This window comes from Aethalodelphis obliquidens, unplaced genomic scaffold (genome assembly GCF_003676395.1).
Source record: "Aethalodelphis obliquidens isolate GAN/ISIS:26980383/991018 unplaced genomic scaffold, ASM367639v1 scaffold72, whole genome shotgun sequence".
NCBI classification, from domain to species: Eukaryota; Metazoa; Chordata; class Mammalia; order Artiodactyla; family Delphinidae; genus Aethalodelphis; species Aethalodelphis obliquidens.
Window position 1 is genome coordinate 12,852,673 of NW_020838016.1, and position 22,763 is coordinate 12,875,435.

General features: G+C 36.0%; 1 protein-coding gene across 3 annotated transcripts in view; it reads right to left on the minus strand.

Annotated features, from left to right (window-relative positions):
• PLOD2 (procollagen-lysine,2-oxoglutarate 5-dioxygenase 2) overlaps positions 1–22,763 on the minus strand; it is a 107,389-nt gene that overhangs the window by 17,247 nt on the left and 67,379 nt on the right. For all 3 annotated transcript variants that reach the window (XM_027091631.1, XM_027091630.1, XM_027091633.1), the window contains 3 exons: positions 6,186–6,287; positions 2,198–2,323; positions 411–532 (listed from right to left, as the gene is read on the minus strand). In XM_027091631.1, coding sequence (XP_026947432.1) covers positions 411–532; positions 2,198–2,323; positions 6,186–6,287 — 350 coding nt within the window. The remainder of the gene's footprint in view (positions 1–410; positions 533–2,197; positions 2,324–6,185; positions 6,288–22,763) is intronic.

A 22,763-nucleotide genomic window follows, 5' to 3' on the forward strand; every position in this document is an offset into this window, starting at 1 on the left:
TGTGGTTATAGTACTATTTAGATCAATAGGTAACTAGAATATCTGAAACACACATTTCTGCCACACAAAAGCTTCAGATAATGTATATTTAAATCACTGCTACATCAGTCACACTACTCATCTGTCTGGGGATTTAAATCTTGATCTGAAGTTCAGTTAATATTTTGAATAAATATATTGACTCTTAGCCATTAAAAGAAAAACGTAAATAACTTTCATGGCCCTTTAGACATAAATACACACAAACATAGATATAGTTCGAACAGCAGAGGTATGCTCATGTGTGGGCACACATGCACACACACAGTTGAGACATCCAAGTTTAGGACACTAATTTTGAAGAAAAGTTGTCTTTCTTTTTTAAGTTTCTTTAGTAGATACTGGTTGAATTTAAATTTGCTAAAACATACATTCCCATGTTTCTGGCTTCGGCTTGACTTAGATTTTCTTCCGGTCCTACAATTTTCATAGTAGTGATTTCATGTTTAGCTTTATCAAAAAACACCTTGATGTCCTTTTCATGATAAACTTCCTGTAACATATTTTAAAAATTGAAAATTAGTTTAAAAAAAGGAAAGTAGTGAGAAAAAAGACAATAAGATGACTGAAGTATTCATATGTAGGGATGACTTCACATTCAAAATTTGTGAATTCCACCATTCACATATTCACTCACTACAGGCAAAGTGATAACTATATTAAGCATATTATATTGAAATATCATCTAAATATCACATGTAGAATCTAAAATAGATACATATCAATTTTTTAAAAAAAATATACTTCAAAATTCTTTTAACATCTACTCCTAGTCCTTGCATTAATATTTAAATCCTGAGTGCTATAAAATATTTCTGACTTGAGGGGGAAAATGGCTTGTGCCCTGAGAATCTTAGACATGCTTTGTAAAATATCCACAAAAAATATCTATTAAACCTAACAGATTAATCTGTTATAATCTTTTTTATAAAATAAATATTACAATATTATTTTAAGCAGAGAGAAAATGGTCACATAAAAAGTTGTGTTTTTTACAAAAAGAAGGGAAAGTTAAAATTTTATTGATAAGAAAATATGATGAGAAAATAATCAACATGAAAAGTCATCAAATTAGTGTGATTCAACTCTGCTAAAATTTAGATAAGGTTACCTATCGCCATCATTAGAGCATTTCAGAGCTCTTTATGTATCAAGTTTCACTAAGTATTTTTGAAAGCTTTTCACAGCTTGTTAAAACTACTTATCATACAAAAGCTGCATAGAGTTAATTTTAAATAAAAGAAGATAACTCCTGCTATCAAGAGGTTTTAGGTCCTACGAAAGGAGGAAAAATATAAATAAAAGACACAATACATAAAAACAAAATACTTCAATGTAAGTACATGTATTACAATGCATTTTACAAAGCCAATGCTCAATACATCCACCCCTTTAAACTTATCTGAGGTGGTTTTCTGCAAATATAAAATAGTCTCTGGAAAAGGCAAATGATTAGCCGATATGTACATCAGGAAGAAAGAACAATCTTAAACAAAAAGTATTAGGACAAAAGAGAGAAAAGAGCATACTTCACAGCTATTGAGTTTTTCTAGGTGATAATAAATGCCAACTGTTTTAACAGGGAAGAGGCAAGCAAAATTGAAAAATATTGAGGAAAAATGTCTTTAAATTTAGACTATACGTAGGAGGTATTTGGGAGGTTCTGAATATTTTTGAGGGAAATGACAGCATCAAAATCTTTAGGGGAAGAGCATGCCATTGTGTAATTAATCAAAATAATACTGTATATGGAAAATATTTCAAGTTCTGATGTTGGGTATTATTCATTAGCTGCAAACAATTTAATGATCGGTTCTATAAAAGAAGGTACCAGAACTAACCCAAAGGCAAAGGACTATAGGCCCTTTGACATCTCTTCATTATAAGGTTGAACATATAAAAATGGCTGATATTCAACCATTTTTGATCTACAAAAAATTGACAGTTTCACGTGTCTCATCCCAATAGTATGATACTAGTTTCTAAACTCTATAATCCTTAGGTCCTAAATACGCAGAGTAGTAATGACTTCAAAAATCCCCCACTGAATTTAACTCAAATTTAAAAAATTTTTTTAGACATGACTAAATAATAACAAATAGTTCCAAGTAAGATCAAAACAGTTTTCCCATAAAATATTCATTTCTCAAATACTTACTTTGTTATGAATAAAGAGTTTAACTGCTTCTTTTGGGTAATCCAGTGTCAACAATATGTCCAGAAATCGAGGTAGGAAAGGGGTTGGTTGCTCAATAAAAACACCTATTGTTACATTTGGGTGAACCTTTGTTTTGTGGCAAACATAAAAGCAAATTAGAATTAGCATGGTTTTACTTTAAATTCTATTCAAGTTTTAATCAATACAACATAAAACATAAACTAGAATATCAGTACAACTTAACCTTCTAAATTTCACTGCCCCATGACAATTCTCTAATACATTTTTGTGGACCCCACCAAAGTGATTTTACTGAATCACATCTTAACATTATGATTTAGGTTGAAGAGGAAACTCACTATTGTATAACATAGGGATACTGTAATTAAGGTTACTACCTGCTTTACTATTTAATGCTTCCTTTAAGATGGTCCTAAAAGAAACTTCCTTCAGATCTAAATCTATTTGACAGCTTCATCTATGAAGCCAGAATGCTAATTGTGCTTCCATGTTTTTTTCCATGGTTTGGAAGTTTAGTGGTTAATTTGTAGCTCAAAGAAAACAATCACAGAGGACTTGAGACTTTATTTCTATCCCTGAACCTTTAATCTCATTTTACTGATAGTACTTTATTTTGCTTCATCATTATATTATATATAAGGAAAGCTACTTTCTTTCACTAATATATTTTATCTTGTATCGATTTTTAACATTTTCTTAATTTCTGTTTGGGTATGTTTCAGAGAATAGTTTCTTTCATTCATTGCATGAACAATTCTGAAATATCCACTATTAGTCCGTCCTTGTGATAAGAAACGTTTTTTAAAAGGAGTGAAAATTCCTTGCTTGGAAAACTTACAAATGATTGAGGAAGAAAGAAACATAAGTAAATGCCATGTAATAGTGTTATTACCAGAACCATATGAAAGATTTCTTTATAATGCCTTTTTTAATCAGTGTCTTAAAGCCTGACTTTAAAGATTATAGATTTTTAAATTACAAACTACATACAGATGGGTGAAGGAGGTCAAAAGGTAAAAAAATAAATAAATAAATACAGTGCATTACTGAGCAAGAAAAAAATTTTTAATAAAGATAACAGCTTTTTTTTTTTTTTTTTTTTTTTTTTGGTACGCGGGCCCCTCATGGATGTGGCCTCTCCCGTTGCGGAGAACAGGCTCCGGACGCGCAGGCTCAGCGGCCATGGCTCACGGGCCCAGCCGCTCCGCGGCATGTGGGCTCTTCCCAGACTGGGGCACAAACCCGTGACCCCTGCATCGGCAGGCGGACTCTCAACCACTGCGCCACCAGGGAAGCCCAAGATATTTTAAAGTACCATATATGTTAAGTGCTGAATTAGGTACCTCTCCCCCATCTTTTCACACATGATACCTCACATATTCCTCTGTTATCTGGATAATAACATTATTTGTTTGCACTGAAGTACAAGTCATACACTGTTGTCCTTCTTATCAATTCATTCAGTCACCCAAATATTTATTGCTAAATCAATAAACAAATACAAACAACTAAAGACAAAATATCTACCTTCTAGGAGTTCTCAATTTAACAGGGAAAATGAGTAAAAACTAGATGACAACTCTCCCTTATCAAATGATGTGATGCATTTCATTTAAATTTTGTAATAACCTTAGAAGTTATTTATTACCCCAAATTTACACATGAGGAAAATGGGACTTAGAAGAGTTAAGCAACTCAGAACACATAAATTAGTAGGTAAAGAACTGGGCTTCAACATGCTACATCTCCATTGTCAATCTAAGCTCATTTTTATATACTAATGATACTAAGAGTACAACAGTTAGCTATTATCAAGGCTTAGCACCTCATATATATAATTTATACATATAAAATATCATTATATATACACATCTATATAATTTCATTTAACCCTCCTACCAATCCTCTGAGATAGCCATTATCATTTTTACGTATAGAGAAACTTGCCTACGGCCCACACCTAAGTATATGGTACCCCTAGATCTTAACTACCCACATCATTTTAATTTTTATATCCCTGTTGCATAATTACTACACATATAAAACACATAAGAAATTTATTTTGCATAATAAAATGGTTTTCCTTTCTAACAGTCTATAAGACAAAAAACTTAGCTTAAGAATTAGGTGATTTTCACCTATATGCAAAAAATAAAGATAAAAAACTATAATATAAATATTTTTCAATCTTTGCACCAGAAAGTTTATGTAAAAGGATACTAAACAGATAAAAAGCTTTAACTCTCTCTCCAGAAGACTTTGCAAAAACTATCAGGATGAATTTTTAAACATCTTCATGATGCAGCTTCAGTCAGAAAGTTCCTGGCTTTCTTTCCAGATAGGAAACATGCAGTCTGTTATTTGAGAGACTGGCCAAAAAGTCTTATTTTCAAGTAAAATAGGGTTCTATTCAGAAGGTCCTAAATGTGGACAAGTTACTCTTTATCCTCCTTTTCAGAATAGAACAGAAACTATTTAATTCAGGAGTCTGAGTGCTTTACGGTGAGAGTATTTTTGTATTTGCATGGGTACAGGAGTCACCAGAACTATATTAAGGTGAATTTTATTTCTGTCTATACTTATCTGGCATGCTGTAGATACTCAATAAACCTATGGTGAATGAAGGAAAGAATCAGCCTTAATGACAAAATCATCCCTAGAATTCAATTGTTCATACACAAGTTACAAGAGAAATTTTTTGGAAGAAAAATGTTACTATAAGATATCCTAAAACTGCTCTGGTTGATGAGAGAAGGATACATAAAATGTTTAATAGACACATAATAATTACTTTCAGTTGCTCATTTACTCTCAACGTATAAACATTAAACTATAGCTATAATTCTCTATGAAACACATGTATAAGTAGCATTGTGTCTGGCATATAATATGTACATTACATCCAGGCGAAATTGCACAGTGATCAAGATTATAGGATCTGGAGCCAGACTGCCTAAATTTAAATCCCACCCCCAACACTTAAAAAAAAAATCACATGCCTTAAGTAAGTTACTGAACGTATATATACCTTAGTTTTCTCATCTGTAAAACTCAGTCAACAGCACTACCTACTTAAGGGATTTGTGAAATTAATATAAGTTACTATCTATAAAATATTAAAACAGTCCTTAGTCATATAGTATTATTTTAAAATCATCAAATTTGAAAATCAAGCACAGATAAAATTAGTCCATATAAATAACAAAGCATTGTACCTCAACACTTTGACCAAGTTACCAGACTAAAATAAAACAAGAGCACCCAACCATAGCAAGCTAGTATATATTAACAATCAAGCCCTTTTCGCTAGGGTCAATTATTAACTGGTTTTGCTGGAAATACACAAATCCAGCAACTTTCGGAGTCATCATGTTTTAGCTTTTTAAATCCAGTATCTACCATATTATCAATACTATAAAATAATGTGCTTTTTTTCTTTTACAAATTATTGTATTTCATGACAATGTACTTTTTTTGTAATAGATCTTTATTAGAGTATAATTGCTTCGCAATACTGTGTTAGTTTCTGTTGCACAACAAAGTGAATAAGCCATAAGCATATATATATATCCCCATATCCCCTCCCTCTTGAGCCTCCCTCCCACCCTCCCTATCCCACCCCTCTAGGTCATCTCAAAGAACTAAGCTGATCTCCCTGTGCTATGTTGCTGCTTCCCACCAGCTAACTATTTTACATTCAGTAGTGTATATATGTCGATGCTACTCTCACTTCGCCCCAGCTTCCCCCTACCCCCACTGTGTCCTCAAGTCCATTCTCTATGTCTATATTCCTGCCCTGCCACTAGATTCATCAGTGCCATTTTTTTTTTAGATTCCATATATATGTGTTAGCATATGGTATTTATTTTTCTCTTTTTCACTTACTTCACTCTGTATGACAGACTGTAGGTCCATCCACCTCACTATTTTTTATTACTACGTTTCACACAGAGTCAATTCCACTTACATCTACTGCAGACAAGTCAATTGTATCCACTTCACAAAGAGTGCAGCCATTGTCTTGTGTCCATGCATTAGGTACATAGTTTCCAAAATAATTCAGGAGAATCTAGCAAAAGAAGGAAAACTGTATTAACAAAAGTAAACCTTGGACTTCCCTGGTGGTGCAGTGGTTAAGGATCCGCCCGCCAATGCAGGGGACAGGGGTTCGATCCCTGGTCCGGGAAGATCCCATATGCTGCAGAGCAACTAAGCCTGAGAGCCACAACTACTGAGCCCACGTGCCACAACTACTGAGCCCGCACACCTAGAGCCCGTGTTCCACAACCACAGCAAGAGAAGTCACCGCAATGAGAAGCCCGTGCAGCGCAACGAAGACTAGCCCCCGCTCACCGCAACCAGAGGAAGCCTGCGTGCAGCAACAAGGACCCAATGCAGCCATTAAATAATTAATTAATTAAAAGACCCCTCTCAAAAAGAAGAAAAAAAGTAAGCCTCTCCCATCAATGTGCTTTCATTCTATAAACCTCTAACTTCAAAGCATGTTTTCTGCATTAGGTATCCCCTTAATATTCTACTAATACAGTGTACAGTGAATGGGGCAGTGCCAGTGTGTACAGTGAATGGGGCAGTGCCAGCGTGACCCCCTACCAGCCATCACCACACAAAACAAATATTGTATACACTTTATCACCAAAAGGCACTAAACTCTTCTCGGAAACTATGTTACCCACTATAACCCAGACTTCTGGGCAGTGATTCAAGGGCACCAACGTGAAGAAAAGAAAGCCTGCAGATTAAAACAGATCTAGAACAAGTCCTAATTAGAGCCACGTCACAGATCATATCAATAATAAACTAAAGTGGGGGTAGAACAAGATAGCAGAGAAGGAAGACCCTGGGCTCACCTCCTCCCAGAGATACACCAAAATTACAACTACAGATAGAGAACCGTCTCTGAGAATGACCTGAAGACGAGAAGAAAATACTTTCCACAACTGAAGATAAAAAGAAAAACCTACAATGAGACAGGTAGGAAGGGCAGAGAAGCAGTCTAATCAGAACCCATGTACCCAGTGAAGGAACCCACAAGTGGGAGGGATATCAGAGCCCCAGAGGTCTTCCCCAAGGAGCGACGGGTCCAAGCCCCACCTTGGGCCCCCCTTCCTGGGAGACCTGCACCAGAAAGATGAGCCCCCATAACATCTGGCTTTAAAACCATTGGGGTTTATGTGCAGGAGAGCAGAAGGGCTGTAGGAAACTGAGACTCTGCTCTTAAAGGGCACATGCACAGATTCACTCTTTCCAAGTCCCAGTGCAGAGGCAGCAGTTAGAAAAGTGCCTGGGTGATATAAGAAAGAAATTCATTTACTAATTTTAGGGCATGTGCTTGAGGGGCAGGGATCTGTTGCAACTTTCTCTGGGTATAAAGGGGCTGGCAGGTGCCAGTGTTTTTATTTGTTTTGTTTTTATTTGGCTCACCTTCTACCTAGCAACCTGGCACTAGCAGGTGACATTTCTGACTCTCTCCATCAAACTTAATGTACCATTTGCCCCACTCCGGTTTGCCAATGGACCTGACATAGCCAGCATTCCTCCAAAGTGGCCCCCTACCTTGCCAGTCCCAACAAGCACCCTCATCCAGCACCAGAGCCCCACTAAAGCAGCCCTTCACCCTGCCAGTCCCAGCAGGTGCCCTTGGTCAGCACCAGTGTCTCCCCAAAGAGGGTCCCATCCCATTGGCCAGCCCAGTACACCAGAGTGCCCACAACTGTTGTGGCCAGGCCTTATAGCCAGTTGTACTGGGGACCAGCCCCATACACTAGTGCACCCACAGCAACTGCAGCCCAGCCACAACAGGAGGATGCAGACAGCCCACACAGAGGATGTTCCTGGAGCACCTGGCTCTGGTGACCAGGAAGGACCACACCACTGGGCCCCACAGAACACCTTCTATACAAAGCCATTCTTTGAAGACCAGGAGATATAGCTGATCTACCTAATACACAGAAACAAACACAGAGAATTAGGTAAAGTGAGGAAACAAAGGAATATGTTCCAAATGAAAGAACAAGACAAAAACCTCAGAAAAAACTAAACGAAATAGAGAAAAACCAGAAACTAGAGGGAACCACCAGCAGATTAGATGATGCAGAGGAAAGGATCAGCAATCTGGAGGACAGGGTAATGGAAATCACCCAATCAAAATAGCAAAAAAGAAAAAAGAATTTTCAAAAATGAGGATAGTTTAAGGACCCTTGGGAATAACAATAAGCATTCTAACATTTGCATTATAGGGGTCCCAGAAAGAGGAGAAAGAAAGGGAGAGAAAACCTGTTTGAGGAAACAATGGATGAAAATTCCCCTAAACTGGTGAAGGAAATACATTTGAGTCCATGAATCCCAGAGAATTCCTAAAAGGTGAACCCAAGGGGATCTTCACATATACACTATCATTAAAATGTCAGAAGTTAAAGATAAAGAGAGTATTAAGGGCAGCAAGAGAAAAACAACTTGACACATACAAGGTAAAACCAGTGAGGTTATCAGCTGATTTTTCAGCAGAAAACTTGCAGGCCAAAAGGTAGTGGCATGACATATTCAAAGAATTTAAAGGAAAAACACAACCAAGAACCTCTAGCTGGCAAAGTTAATGTTCAGAATTGAAGGAGAGATAAACAGTTTACCAGACAAGCAAAAAGTAAATGAGTTCATCACCACTAAACCAACCTTTTAAGAAACGTTAAAAGGACTTCTTTAAGCAGAAGAGACAAGAACATAACCAGAAATATGAAAATTATGCAAGAGAAAAATGCCACCAGTAAAGGCAAATACAAAGTAAAGGTAATGGATCAACCAACTATATAGCTAGTATGAAGATTAAAATAAAAAACTAGTAATATCAAATATATCTACAATAATTATTTAAGGATACACAAAATTTTTTAGATGTAAAATATGACCTCAAAAACATAAAACATGGCAGAGGGGAATAAAACTGTAGTGTTTTTAGAATACACTCAAACTTAAGCAATGATCAACTTAAAATAGACTGCTATATACATAGGTTGTTACATAAGAACCTCATGGTAACCATAAACCAATTGATATTAGATACACAAAAATAAAGAGGAAGTAATACAAACATTAACTGTAAAGAAAGTAACCAAATCACAAGAGAAGAAAGGAACACAGAAGAACAACAAAAATAACCAGAATACAACTAACAAAACTGCAGTAAGTACATATTTATCAATAATTACTTTAAATGTGAATGGACTAAATGTTGCAATCCAGAAAATAGAGTGGCTGAATGGATAAAAACAACAAGATCCATATACATGCTGCCTACCAGAGACTCACTTCACATCTAATGTCACACATGGACTAAAAGTGAGGGGATGGAAAAGGGTATTCCATACCATACAAACAGACATGAAAAGAGATTGGTGATAGCAATCCTTATATCAGACAGAATAGACTTTAAAACAAAGACTGTAAAAAGAGACAAATATATTACATAATGAGAAAGGGATCAATCCAGCAAGAAGATAGAACAACACACACATGTACATACACACACCCATAGGAGTATCTAAACACATAAAGCAAATACTAACAAACATAAAGGGAGGAACTGACAGTAACACAATAATAGTAGAAGACCTTAATGCCTCACTTACATCAGTGGACAGATCATCCAGATAGAAAACCAATAAGGAAACACTGGCCTTAAATGACACATTAGACCATATGGACCTTTCTTTTTTTTTATGTTTTCAATTTTTTTTAAACATTTTTATTGGAGTATAATTGCTTTACAATGTTGTGTTAGTTTCTGCTGTATAACAAAGTGAAATGTATGTATACATATATCCCCAAATCCCCTCCCTCTTGCGTCTCCCTCCCACTCTCCCTATCCCATCCCTCTAAGTGGTCACAATGCACTGAGGTGATCTCCCTGTGCGATGCAGCTGCTTCCCACTAGCTATCTATTTTACATTTGGTAGTGTATATATATCAGTGCTACTCTCTCACTTTGTCCCAGCTTACCCTTCCCCCACCCATGTCCTCAAGTCCATTCTCTACATCTGCGTCTTTATTCCTGTCCTGCCCCTAGGTTCTTCAGAATCAATTTTTTTTTAGATTCCATATATATGTGTTAGCATATGGTATTTGTTTTTCTCTTTCTGACTTACTTCACTCTGTATGACAGACTCTAGGTCCATCCACCTCACTACAAACAACTCAATTTCACTTCCTTTTATGGCTGAGTAATATTCCATTGTATATATGTGCCACATCTTCTTTATCCATTCATCTGTCAATGGACACTTAGGTTGCTTCCATGTCCTGGCTATTGTAAATAGTGCTGCAATGAACATGGACTTAATAGATCTGTATAGAATATTCCATCCCAAAGCAGCAAAATATACTTTCTTTTCAAGTGCACATGAAACACTTCCCAGGACAGATGATGCACTAGGCCACAGAACAAGTCTCAATAAATTTAAGACTGAAATCATATCAAGCATATTTTCCAACCACAAGGGCGTGAGATTAGAAACCAACACAAGGGGAAAACAATGCAAAAAATACAAACATGTGAAGGCTAAACAATATACTAGTAACCAACCAATAGGTGACTGAAAAAACCAATGAGGAAATAAAAAATATCTCCAAATGAAAATGGAAAAACAAGGATCCAAAATCTGTGGGATGCAGCAAAAGTAGTTCTCAGAGGAAAATATACAGTGATACAGGCCGGCCTATCTGAGGAAACCAGAAAACAATAAACAATCTAACCTTACACTTACAGGAACTAGAAAAAGAAAAAACAAAACCCAAAGTTAGTAGAAGGAAGGAAATAATAACAATGAAAGTGGAAATAAATGAAATAGATAATAAAAAAAAGAAAAAAAAATCAATGAAACTAAGAGCTGGTTCTTTGAAATGATACAAAATCAACAAACCTTTAGCCAGATTAACTCGGGAAAAAAAAAAGAGCCCAAATCAATAAAACCAGAAATGAAGGAGGAGAAGTTAAAAAGGACACCACAGAAATACAAAGGACCATAAGAAATTACTACAAACAATTATATGCCAACAAACTGGCCAACCTAGAAGAAATGGATAAATTCCTAGAAACATACAGGCATACCTCAGAGATATTACGGGTTTAGTTCCAAACTACCATAGTAAAACGTATGTCGCAATAAAGCAAGTCACAGAAATTTTTTGGCTTCCCAGTGCATATATCAGGTTTGTTTACACAATAGTGTAGTCTATTAAGTGTGCAATAGCATTGTGTCTAAAAAAAACAATGTACATACCTTACTGAAAAAATACTTTATTGCTAAAAATTGCTAACCATCATCTGAGCCTTCAGTAAGTCATAATCTTTTTGCTGGTTGTGGGTCTTGCCTCAATGCTGATGCTGCTGACTGATCAGAGTGGTGGCTGCTGGAGGGTGGGCTGACTGTGGCAATGTCTTAAAATAAGACAGCAATGAAGTTGCCACATCAACTGACTCTTCCTTTCACAAATTATTTCTCTGTAGCATGCAGTGCTGTTTAATAGCACTTTACCCACAGCAGAACTCTTTTCAAATCTGGAGTAAACCTCTCAAACTATGCCGCTGCTTTAAAACTACATTTATGTAATATTCTAAATGATTTGTCATCATTTCAATATTCAATTAAGTTTGCCATTTTATATGGGTGAGGTTCACGACACCCCAAAACAATTACATAGTAATATCAAAGATCACTTATCACCATAACCGCTAACTGGTCACAGATCACCATAACAAACAAAACAATAATGAAAAAGTTAGAAATATTATGAGAATTACCAAAATGTGACACAGACACACGAAGTGAGCAAATGCTGTTGGAAAAATGGTGCTGATAGACTACTCAACACATGGTTGCTACAAACCTTCAATTTATAAAAAACGTATGTGTGAAGTGCAATAAAACAAAGTGCAATAAAATGAAGTATGCCTATACAATCTTCCAAGAATTATCAGAAAGTTATAAAAACTCTAAACAGACTCATTATTAGAAATTGAATCAAACATCTAAAAAATCCCAACACATAAAAGTCCATGACCAGACATCTTCACAGGTGAATTCTGTCAAACATTTAGAGAAGACTTAATACCTATTCTTCTCAAACTATTTCAAAAAACTGAAGAGGAAGGAACACTTTCAAAGTCATTCTATGTGGCCAGCATTACCCTAATACCAAAACCAAACAAAGACACTACCAAAAAGAAAATTATAGGTGATTATTACTGATGAACATAGATGCAAAAATCTTCAACAAAATACCAGCAAACCAAATGCAATAATACATTAAAAGGATCATACCTCATGATCAAGTAAGATTTACTCTAGGGATGCAAGAATGGTTCAATATATGCAAATCACTCAATGTGATACACCTCATTAACAAAAAGAAGGATAAAAATCATATAATCATCTCAATAGATGCAGAAAGAATTCTGACAAAATTCAACACCCATTTACAACAAAAACTCTCAACAAAGTGTTATAGAGGAAACATACCTCAACATAAAGGCCACATATAACAAACCCACAGCTACTGTCATACTCAATGGTGAAAAGCTGAAAGCATTTCCTCTAAGATCAGGAGAAGACAAGGATGCCCACTCTCCCCATTTTTATTCAACAGTTTGGAAATCACTGCCAGAGAAATTAGGCAAGAGAAAGAAATAAAAGTCATCCAAGTTGGAAAGGAAGAAGTAGAAGGGCCACTGTTTGAAGATGGCATCATACTATATATAGAAAACCCTAAATACTCCACAAAAAAACTATTAGATCTACTAAATGAATTCAGAAAAGTTGCAAGATATAAACAATATACAGAAATCTGTTGCATTCCTATATAGTAATAATGATCTATCAGAAAGAGAAATTTAAAAAACAATTTCATTTACAATTGCATCGAGAAGAATAAAATACCTAGGAATAGATTTAACCAAGGAGGTAAAAGATTTGTACTCTGGAAATTATAAGACATTGGTGAAAGAAACTGAAGAAGACACAAATAAATGAAAAGATAAACTATGCTCACAGATTGGAAGAATTAATATTGTGAAAATGTCCATACTACCCAAAGCAATCTCCATTCAACACAATTCCTATCAAAATATCCATGACATTTTTCACAGAACTAGGACAAATAATCCTAAAATTTATATGGAACCACAGAAGGTGCCAAATAGCCAAAGCAATCTTGAAAAAAGAAGAACAAAACTGGAAGTATCATGCTCCCTGATTTCAAACTGTACTACAAAGGTACAGTAATCAAAACAGTATAGTATTGGCACAAAAACAGATACATAGATGAATGGAACAAAACAGAGAGCCCAGAAATAAAACTATGCTTATATGGTTAATAATCTATGACAAAGAAGGCAAGAATATACAATGAGAAAAGACAGCCTCTTTAATAAATGGTATTGGGAAAACTGGATAGCTACATGTAAAAGAATCAAACTGCTTTCTCATACCATATACAACAATAAACTCACAAAAGATTAAAGACCTAAATATAAGACTTGAAACCACAAAACTTCTAGAAGAAAACATAGGTAGTATACTCTTTAACACTGATCTTAGCAATATTTTTTGGATATGTCTCCTCAGGCAAGGGAAACAAAATCAAAATAAACAAATGGGACTAAATCAAACTATAAAGTTTTTGCACAGTGAAGGAAACTACTATCAACAAAACAAAAAGGTCACCCACTGAATGGGAGAAGATATTTGCAAATGATATGTCCAATAAGGGGTTAATATCCAAAACATACAAAGAACTCATACAACTCAACATCAAAAAACCAAACAACCCAATGAAATATGGGCAGAGGACCTGAATAGATATTTCACCAAAGAAGACACACAAATGGCCAACGAACACATGAAAAGATGCTCAACATAATTAATCACTCAGGGAAATGCAAATCAAAACCACACATGAGATATCATCTCACATCTATTAAAGTGGCTATTATCAAAAAAAAATAAGTGTTGGCAAGGATGTGGAAAAAGGGGAACCCTCATGCAATGTTGACGGGAATGTAAATTGGTGCATCCACTACGGAAAATAGTATGGAGGTCCCTCAAAATAATCCAGTAATTCCACTTCTGGGTATTTTTTCCAAGTAAACAAAAACACTAACTCATAAAGATACATGCACTCCTATGTTCACAGCATTATTTACAATAGCCAGGATATGGAAGCAACCTAAATGTCCACCAATATATGAATGTATTAATATACAGAAATGGTGATACATATATAAAATGGAATATTACTAAGCCATAAAAAAGAAAGAAATCTTGCCATTTGCAACAACATGGATGAATCTAGAGGGTTTTATTCAAAGTGAAATAAGTCAGACAGTGAAAGAAAAATGCCATATAATTTCACTTACATGTGTAATCTAAAAAACAAAACAAATGATCAAACATAACAAATAACAGTCATAACAGAGAATGAACAGGTGGTTCCCAGAGGGGATGGGAGTGGTGAGGTGAGAGAATTAGATGAGGGAGATTAAGAGGTACAAACTTGCAGTTACAAAATAAATGAGCTATGGGCATGAAATGAACAGCGTGGAGAATATAGTCCATAATAATGTAATACCTTTTATGGTGACAAATGATACTTAGATTTATTGTGGTGATCATTTTGTAATGTATAGAAATATCGAATCGCTATGTTGTGCACCAGGAACTAACATGGTGTTTTAGGCAATACTTCAAAAACAAACAAGCGAACAAACAATCTCACAGAAAAAGAGATCAGATTTGCAGTTCCCAGAGGCAGGAGGCAGGGGAGGAGAAACTAGATGAAGGTGATCAAAAGGTAAAAACTTCAGCTATAAGATAAATAAGTACTAGGGATGTAATGTACATGATAAATATAATTAACACTGCTGTAGGTTATACATGAAAGTTGTTAAGAGAATAAATTCTAAGAGTTCTCGTTACAAGGAAAAATTGTTTTTTCTTTTATTTTGTATCTATATGAAATAATGGATGTTTACTAAATTTATTGTGGTAATCATTTCATGATATATGTAAGTCAAATCATTATGCTATACACCTTAAACTTATACAGTGCTGTATATCAATTGTAAGACTGGAAGGAAAAAAAATAAAGTACAATATTGCTTCCCCACTTACTCCTTTCAGATCTCTCAGAGCATCTCCTTCGTGACTTATCTCCCCTTCTCCTTAAGCATCTTTTGGCATTCATTTTACATGTAAAATCCGAGTCCTTGTGTATGTTTTGGGTTTAGGAGAAGGTGAGGGAAGATGGATGACAGAGAGAGGTAAACACACTGAGAGATGCTCTGAACCCTCAAAAAAAAAAAAATCTTGAATATATCTAGAGTGTAAATATTTTAGGGAAAATGCTGCCAATCTTCTTTAAAAAATTACTACACATGCTACTGCAATTTTAATATCTGTAGTGGTAGGAACAGTTATAGTTTTTAATTTTTTTATTATTTCTTGTCATAAACTATAATTATCTCACCTCAACACAATGAAGCTGAAGCAAACTAGCTTTGGCTGTAATTTTATATTACTGTTAAAAGGAAGCACCTAAAATCCTCACTCTGTTTATACAATCATTAACTTTTCACTGAAAATGCGAAACGAACTCAAAACAAAAAAATGTTTATACATTAAATATGATGGTCAAAAATGTACAGAAGTGCCAACTGCCTTTTTCTAGCTTCCTAAGACCCTAAAAGAGATGTTATGGTATAGAATAGATGAGGAAATTAGTCCAGTACCATTTTATCCGATTCCTCTCAAATATCTGGTATTCTATCCAAATATTTCTATTGTACTAAAACTGAAGCAAATGCTATTGAAACAAGTACCGTATTAATTACAATGAGAAAACCTTTGTGTTCTACAGATATTGTAGACAGTTCCATTATTCTGTACAGCACAATCATAAGACGTGGAAAAGATAACTCATTCACATCCTTATTGAACTACATAATTCAGGAAACAAATTATTCAATACAAGGCAGGAAATATGTAGTTATGACATTCATTAATGACATTTCAAGAGTCAATGTGGTCATCTGAATATGCCTCTATAACAAAAACAAAAATTTTACTGTTGTCAAACTAAAGTGCAAACATTAATTTAATCATTCATGTTCTATATAATATTATGGTTTTGAAGAAAATAAAAAGGTCCATGCGAAAATGGATTCTCTATTAAGCATTATTTCTAACAGGAATTTTTTAAAAGGCTAGTGAGAAATTTTTTAAAGGCTAGTGTTTTATATATCCTGGGAAAGAATTTTTTTAAAAGAAAGAAAAAAAATCCCCCACAGAGTTGGACATATCTAGAATTCCCATCTATATATAAACATTGGCACTTTCCTCATCTCAGAAATCTCATAAGAAATAAATATTTATTTCATGAATTATTGATCTGTCTCTTAGGATCCCTGTGTGAATATGAAAATGATCAATCTCTTTTTTAAAAGGTTAGAGCACAGAAGGCATTACATTTAGTTTTCTCAGAATTAAAACTATATTATAACTTTTCTACTTTCTACTTTTCACCTAAATTTGATTTTCATAGATAATTAAGACTGGAAACCTCCCTCTTTTAGATCTCTCATCACACAGGCAGAGGTTACCATCACCACCACCCTCCATTTACGTCTGTTTTCTTCATTAAAAATCTCAGACATTTATGCTGGCAGCTTTGGAAAGTACAGAAAACTGTTTATGTAGTTAGGCTGTTATGGGCAGTCCCCAGCTACGAGGTGGTAGTACTTTCCTGATTCTTTTTTCACAATATCAAAATGGTTCCAAGGGTGATGTCATGTCATTGGCAGAGAAACTTTTCCAACTGAATCTTTTCTTTCTTACTTTTTTCTTTATTTTTTTCAACTCATCCAATTATTCAAGGTCATAGTGACCCAAGCACTGAGGTTTATATGCACAAAATTATGATCCCTATTTAGATTGTAAATCAAATTCGTTTCAGAAATGACTTGTTTTCATGTGCAAATTAGGTGATGTGCTCTTCTTACATTTAACGTGTTTGTATGAAAATACTACCAGTAGAGGACTGGCAGCGAGAACACAGCCTGAAGGGGTTAGTGCACCACGGCTAGCAAGGAGGGAGTCCAGGAAAAAGTCTGGACCTGCCAAAGAGGTAAGAGACTTTTTCTTCCCTCTTTGTTTCCTGGTGCCCGAGAAGAGGGGATTAAGAGCGCTGCTTAAAGGAACTCCAGAGACAGGCGCGAGCCGCGGCTAAGAGCGCGGACCCCAGAGATGGGCATGAGACGCTAAGGCTGCTGCTGCCGCCACCAAGAAGCCTGTGTGCGAGAACAGGTCAATCTCCACACACCTCCCCTCCCAGGAGCCTGTGCAGCCCGCCACTGCCAGGGTCCCGGAATCTAGGGACAACTCACTCGGGAGAACGCACGGTGCGCCTCAGGCTGGTGCAACATCATGCCGGCCTCTGCCATCGTAGGCTCGCCCCGCATCCGTACCCTTCCCTCCCCAGGGCCTGAGTGAGCCAGAGTCCCCAAATCAGCTACTCCTTTAACCCTGTCCTGTCTGAGCGAAGAACAGAAGCCCTCCGGCGACCTACACGCAGAGGCGGGGCCAAATCCAAAGCTGAGCCACTGGGAGCTGTGAGAACAAAGAAGAGAAAGGGAAATCTCTCCCAACAGCCTCAGAAGCAGCGGATTAAAGCTCCACAATCAACTAGATGTACCCTGCATATGTGGAATACCTGAAGAGACAACGAATCATCCCAAATTGAGGAGGTGGACTTTGAGAGCAAGATATATTATTTTTTCCCCTTGTCCTCTTTTTTGAGTGTGTATGTGTATGCTTCTGTGTGAGATTCTGTCTGTGTAGCTTTGCTTTCACCATTTGTCCTAGGGTTCTGTCCGTCTGTTCCTTTTTTTTTCTTAACTTTTAAAAAAAATTTATTTCTTAATAATTATTTTTTATTTTAATACCTTTATTTTATTTTATCTTACTTTATTTTATTTTATCCCCTTCCTTCCTTCCTTCCTCCCTCCCTCCCTCCCTCCCTCCCTCCCTCCCTCCCTCCCTCCCTTCCTTTCTTTCTTTCTTTCTTTCTTTCTTTCTTTCTTTCTTTCTACTTTTTCTCCCTTTTATTCTGAACCGTGTGGATGAAAGGCTCTTGGTGCTCCAGCCAGGAGTCAGTGCTGTGCCTCTGAGGTGGAAGAGCCAAGTTCAGGACACTGGTCCACAACAGACCTCCCAGCTCCATGTAATATCAAACAGCGAAAATGTCCCAGAGATCTCCATCTCAACACCAACACCTGGCTTCAGTCAATGACCAGCAAGCTACACTGTTGGACACCCTATGCCAAACAACTAGGAAGACAGGAACACAACACAACCCATTAGCAGAGAGGCTGCCTAAAATCATAATAAGACCACAGACAACCCAAAAAACACACCACCAGACGTGAACCTGCCCACCAGAAAGACAAAATCCAGCCTCATCCACCAGAACACAGGCACTAGTCCCCTCCACCAGGAAGCCTACACAACCCACTGCACCAACATTAGGCACTGGGGACAGACACCAAAAACAACAGGAACTACGAACCAGCAGCCTGCAAAAAGGAAAACCCAAACACAGTAAGATAAGCAAAATGAGAAGACAGAGAAGCACACAGCAGATGAAGGAGCAAGGCAAAAACCCACCAGATCTAACAAATGAAGAGGAAATAGGCAGTCTACCTGAAAAAGAATTCAGAATAATAATAAAAAAGATGATCCAAAATCTTGGAAATAGAATAGAGAAAATGCAAGAAACATTTCACAAGGACCTAGAAGAACTAAAGAGGAAACAAGCAATGATGAACAACACAATAAATGAAATAAAAAATACTCTAGAAGGGATCAATAGCAGAATAACTGAGGCAGAAGAATGGATAAGTGACCAGGAAGATAAAATAGTGGAAATAACTACTGCAGAGCAGAATAAAGAAAAAAGAATAAAAAGAACTGAGGACACTCTCAGAGACCTCTGGAACAACATTAAATGCATCAACATTCGAATTATAGGGGCCCCAGAAGAAGAAGAGAAAACGAAAGGGACTGAGAAAATATTTGAAGAGATTATAGTTGAAAACTTCCCTAATAAGGGAAAGGAAAAAGTTAATCAAGTCCAGGAAGCACAAAGAGTCCCATAAGGATAAATCCAAGGAGAAACACGCCAAGACACATATTAATCAAACTATCAAAAATTAAATACAAAGAAAACATATTAAAAGCAGCAAGGGAAAAACAACGAATAACACAAAAGGGAATCCCCATGAGGTTGACAGCTGATCTTTCAGCAGAAACTGCAAGCCAGAAGGGAGTGGCAGGACATATTTAAAGTGATAAAGGAGAAAAACCTACAACCAAGATTACTCTACCCAGCAAGGATCTCATTCAGATTTGATGGAGAAATTAAAACCTTTACAGACAAGCAAAAGCTGAGAGAGTTCAGCACCACCAAACCAGCTTTATAACAAATACTAAAGGATCTTCTCTAGGCAGGAAACACAAGAGAAGGAGAAGACTTAGGATAACAAACCCAAAACAATTAAGAAAATGGGAATAGGAACATACATATCGATAATTACCTTAAATGTAAATGGACTAAATGCTCCCACCAAAAGACACAGACTGGCTGAATGGATACACAAACAAGACCCATATATATGCTGTCTACAAGGGACCCACTTAAAACATCGGGACACATACTGACTGAAAGTGAGGGGACGGAAAAAGATATTCCATGCAAATGCAAATCAAAAGAAAGCTGGAGTAGCAATTCTCATATCAGACAAAATAGACTTTAAAATAAAGACTATTAAAAGAGACAAAGAAGGACACTACATAATGATCAAGGGATCAATCCAAGAAGAAGATATAACAATTGCAAATATTTACACACCCAATATATCTAACCTCAATATCTAAGGCAAATACTAACAGCTATAAAAGGGGAAATTGACAGTAACATATACATAGTAGGGGACTTTAACACCCCACTTTCACCAATGGACAGATCATCCAAAATGAAAATAAATAAGGAAACACAAGCTTTAAATGACACATTAAACAAGATGGACTTAATTGATATTTATAGGACATTCCATCCAAAAACAATAGAATACACATTTTTCTCAAGTGCTCATGGAACATTCTCCAGGATAGATCATATCTTGGGTCACAAGTCAAGCCTTGGTAAATTTAAGAAAACTGAAATTGTTTCAACTATCTTTTCTGACCACAACGCTATGAGATTAGGTATCAATTACAGGAAAAGATCTGCAAAGAATACAAACATATGGAGGCTAAACAATACACTACTTAATAACGAAGTGATCACTGAAGAAATCAAAGAGGAAATCAAAAAATACTGAGAAACAAATGACAATGGAGACACGACGACCCAAAACCTATAGGATGCAGCAAAAGCAGTTCTACGAGGGAAGTGTATAGCAATACAATCCTACCTTAAGAAACAGGAAACATCTCAAATGAACAACCTAACCTTGCACCTAAAGCAATTAGAGAAAGAAGAACAAAAAAACCCAAAAGTTAGCAGAAGGAAAGAAATCATAAAGATCAGATCAGAAATAAATGAAAAAGAAATGAAGGAAACGATAGCAAAGATCAATAAAACTAAAATCTGGTTCTTTGAGAAGGTAAACAAAATTGATAAACCATTAGCCAGACTCATCAAGAAAAAAAGGGAGAGGACTCAAATCAACAGAATTAGAAACGAAAAAGGAGAAGTAACAACTGACACTGCAGAAATACAAAACATCATGAGAGACTACTACAAGCAACTCTATGCCAATAAAATGGACAACCTGGAAGAAATGGACAAATTCTTAGAAATGCACAACCTGCCAAGACTGAACCAGGAAGAAATATAAAATATGAACAGACCAATCACAAGCACTGAAATTGAGACTGTGATTAAAAATCTTCCAACTAACAAAAGCCCAGGACCAGATGGCTTCACAGGCGAATTCTATCAAACATTTGGAGAAGAGCTAACACCTATCCTTCTCAAACTCTTCCGAAATATAGCAGAGGGAGGAACACTCCCAAACTCATTCTACGAGGCCACCATCACCCTGATACCAAAACCAGACAAGGATGTCATAAAGAAAGAAAACTACAGGCCAATATCACTGATGAACATAGATCCAAAAATCCTCAACAAAATGCTAGGAAACAGAATCCAACAGCACATTAAAAGGATCATACACCATGATCAAGTGGGGTTTATTCCAGGAATGCAAGGATTCTTCAATATATGCATATCAATCAATGTGATACACCATATTAACAAATTGAAGGAGAAAAACCATATGGTCATCTCAATAGATGCAGAGAAAGCTTTCGACAAAATTCAACACCGATTTATGATAAAAACCCTGCAGAAAGTAGGCATAGAGGGAACTTTCCTCAACATAATAAAGGCCATATGTGACAAACCCACAGCCAACATCGTCCTCAATGGTGAAAAACTGAAAGCATTTCCACTAAGATCAGGAACAAGACAAGGTTCCCCCCCTCACCACTCTTATTCAACATAGTTGTGAAAGTTTTAGCCACAGCAATCAAGAAGAAAAAGAAATAAAAGGAATCCAAATCAGAAAAGAAGAAGTAAAGCTGTCACTGTTTGCAGATGACACGATGCTATACATAGAGAATCCCAAAGATGCTACCAGAAAACTACTAGAGCTAATCAATGAATTTGGTAAAGTAGCAGGATACAAAATTAATGCACAGAAATCTCTGGCATTCCTATACACTAATGATGGAAAATCTGAAAGTGAAATCAAGAAAACACTCCCATTTACCACTGCAACAAAAAGAATAAAATATCTAGGGATAAACCTACCTAAGGAGACAAAAGACCTGTATGCAGAAAATTATAAGACACTGATGAAAGAAATTAAAGATGATACAAATAGATGGAGAGATATACCATGTTCTTGGATTGGAAGAATCAACATTGTGAAAATGGCTCTACTACCCAAAGCAATCTACAGCTTCAATGCAATCCCTATCACACTACCACTGGTATTTTTCACAGAACTAGAACAAAAAATTTCACAATTTGTATGGAAACACAAAAGACCCTGAATAGCCAAAGCAATCTTGAGAACGAAAAATGGAGCTGGAGGAATCAGGTTCCCTGACTTCATACTATACTACAAAGCTACAGTAATCAAGACAGTTTCGTACTGGCACAAAAACAGAAATATAGATCAATGGATCTATATTAAATTATATTTAAAAACTACAAATCTATATTAAATTATATTTAAAAACTACAAATAGAACTACCATATGACCCAGCAATTCCACTACCTGGCATATACCCTGAGAAAACCGTAATTCAAATAGAGTCATGTACCAAAATTTTCATTGCAGCTCTATTTACAATAGCAGGAGATGGAAGCAACCTAAGTGTCCATCATCGGATGAATGGATAAAGAAGA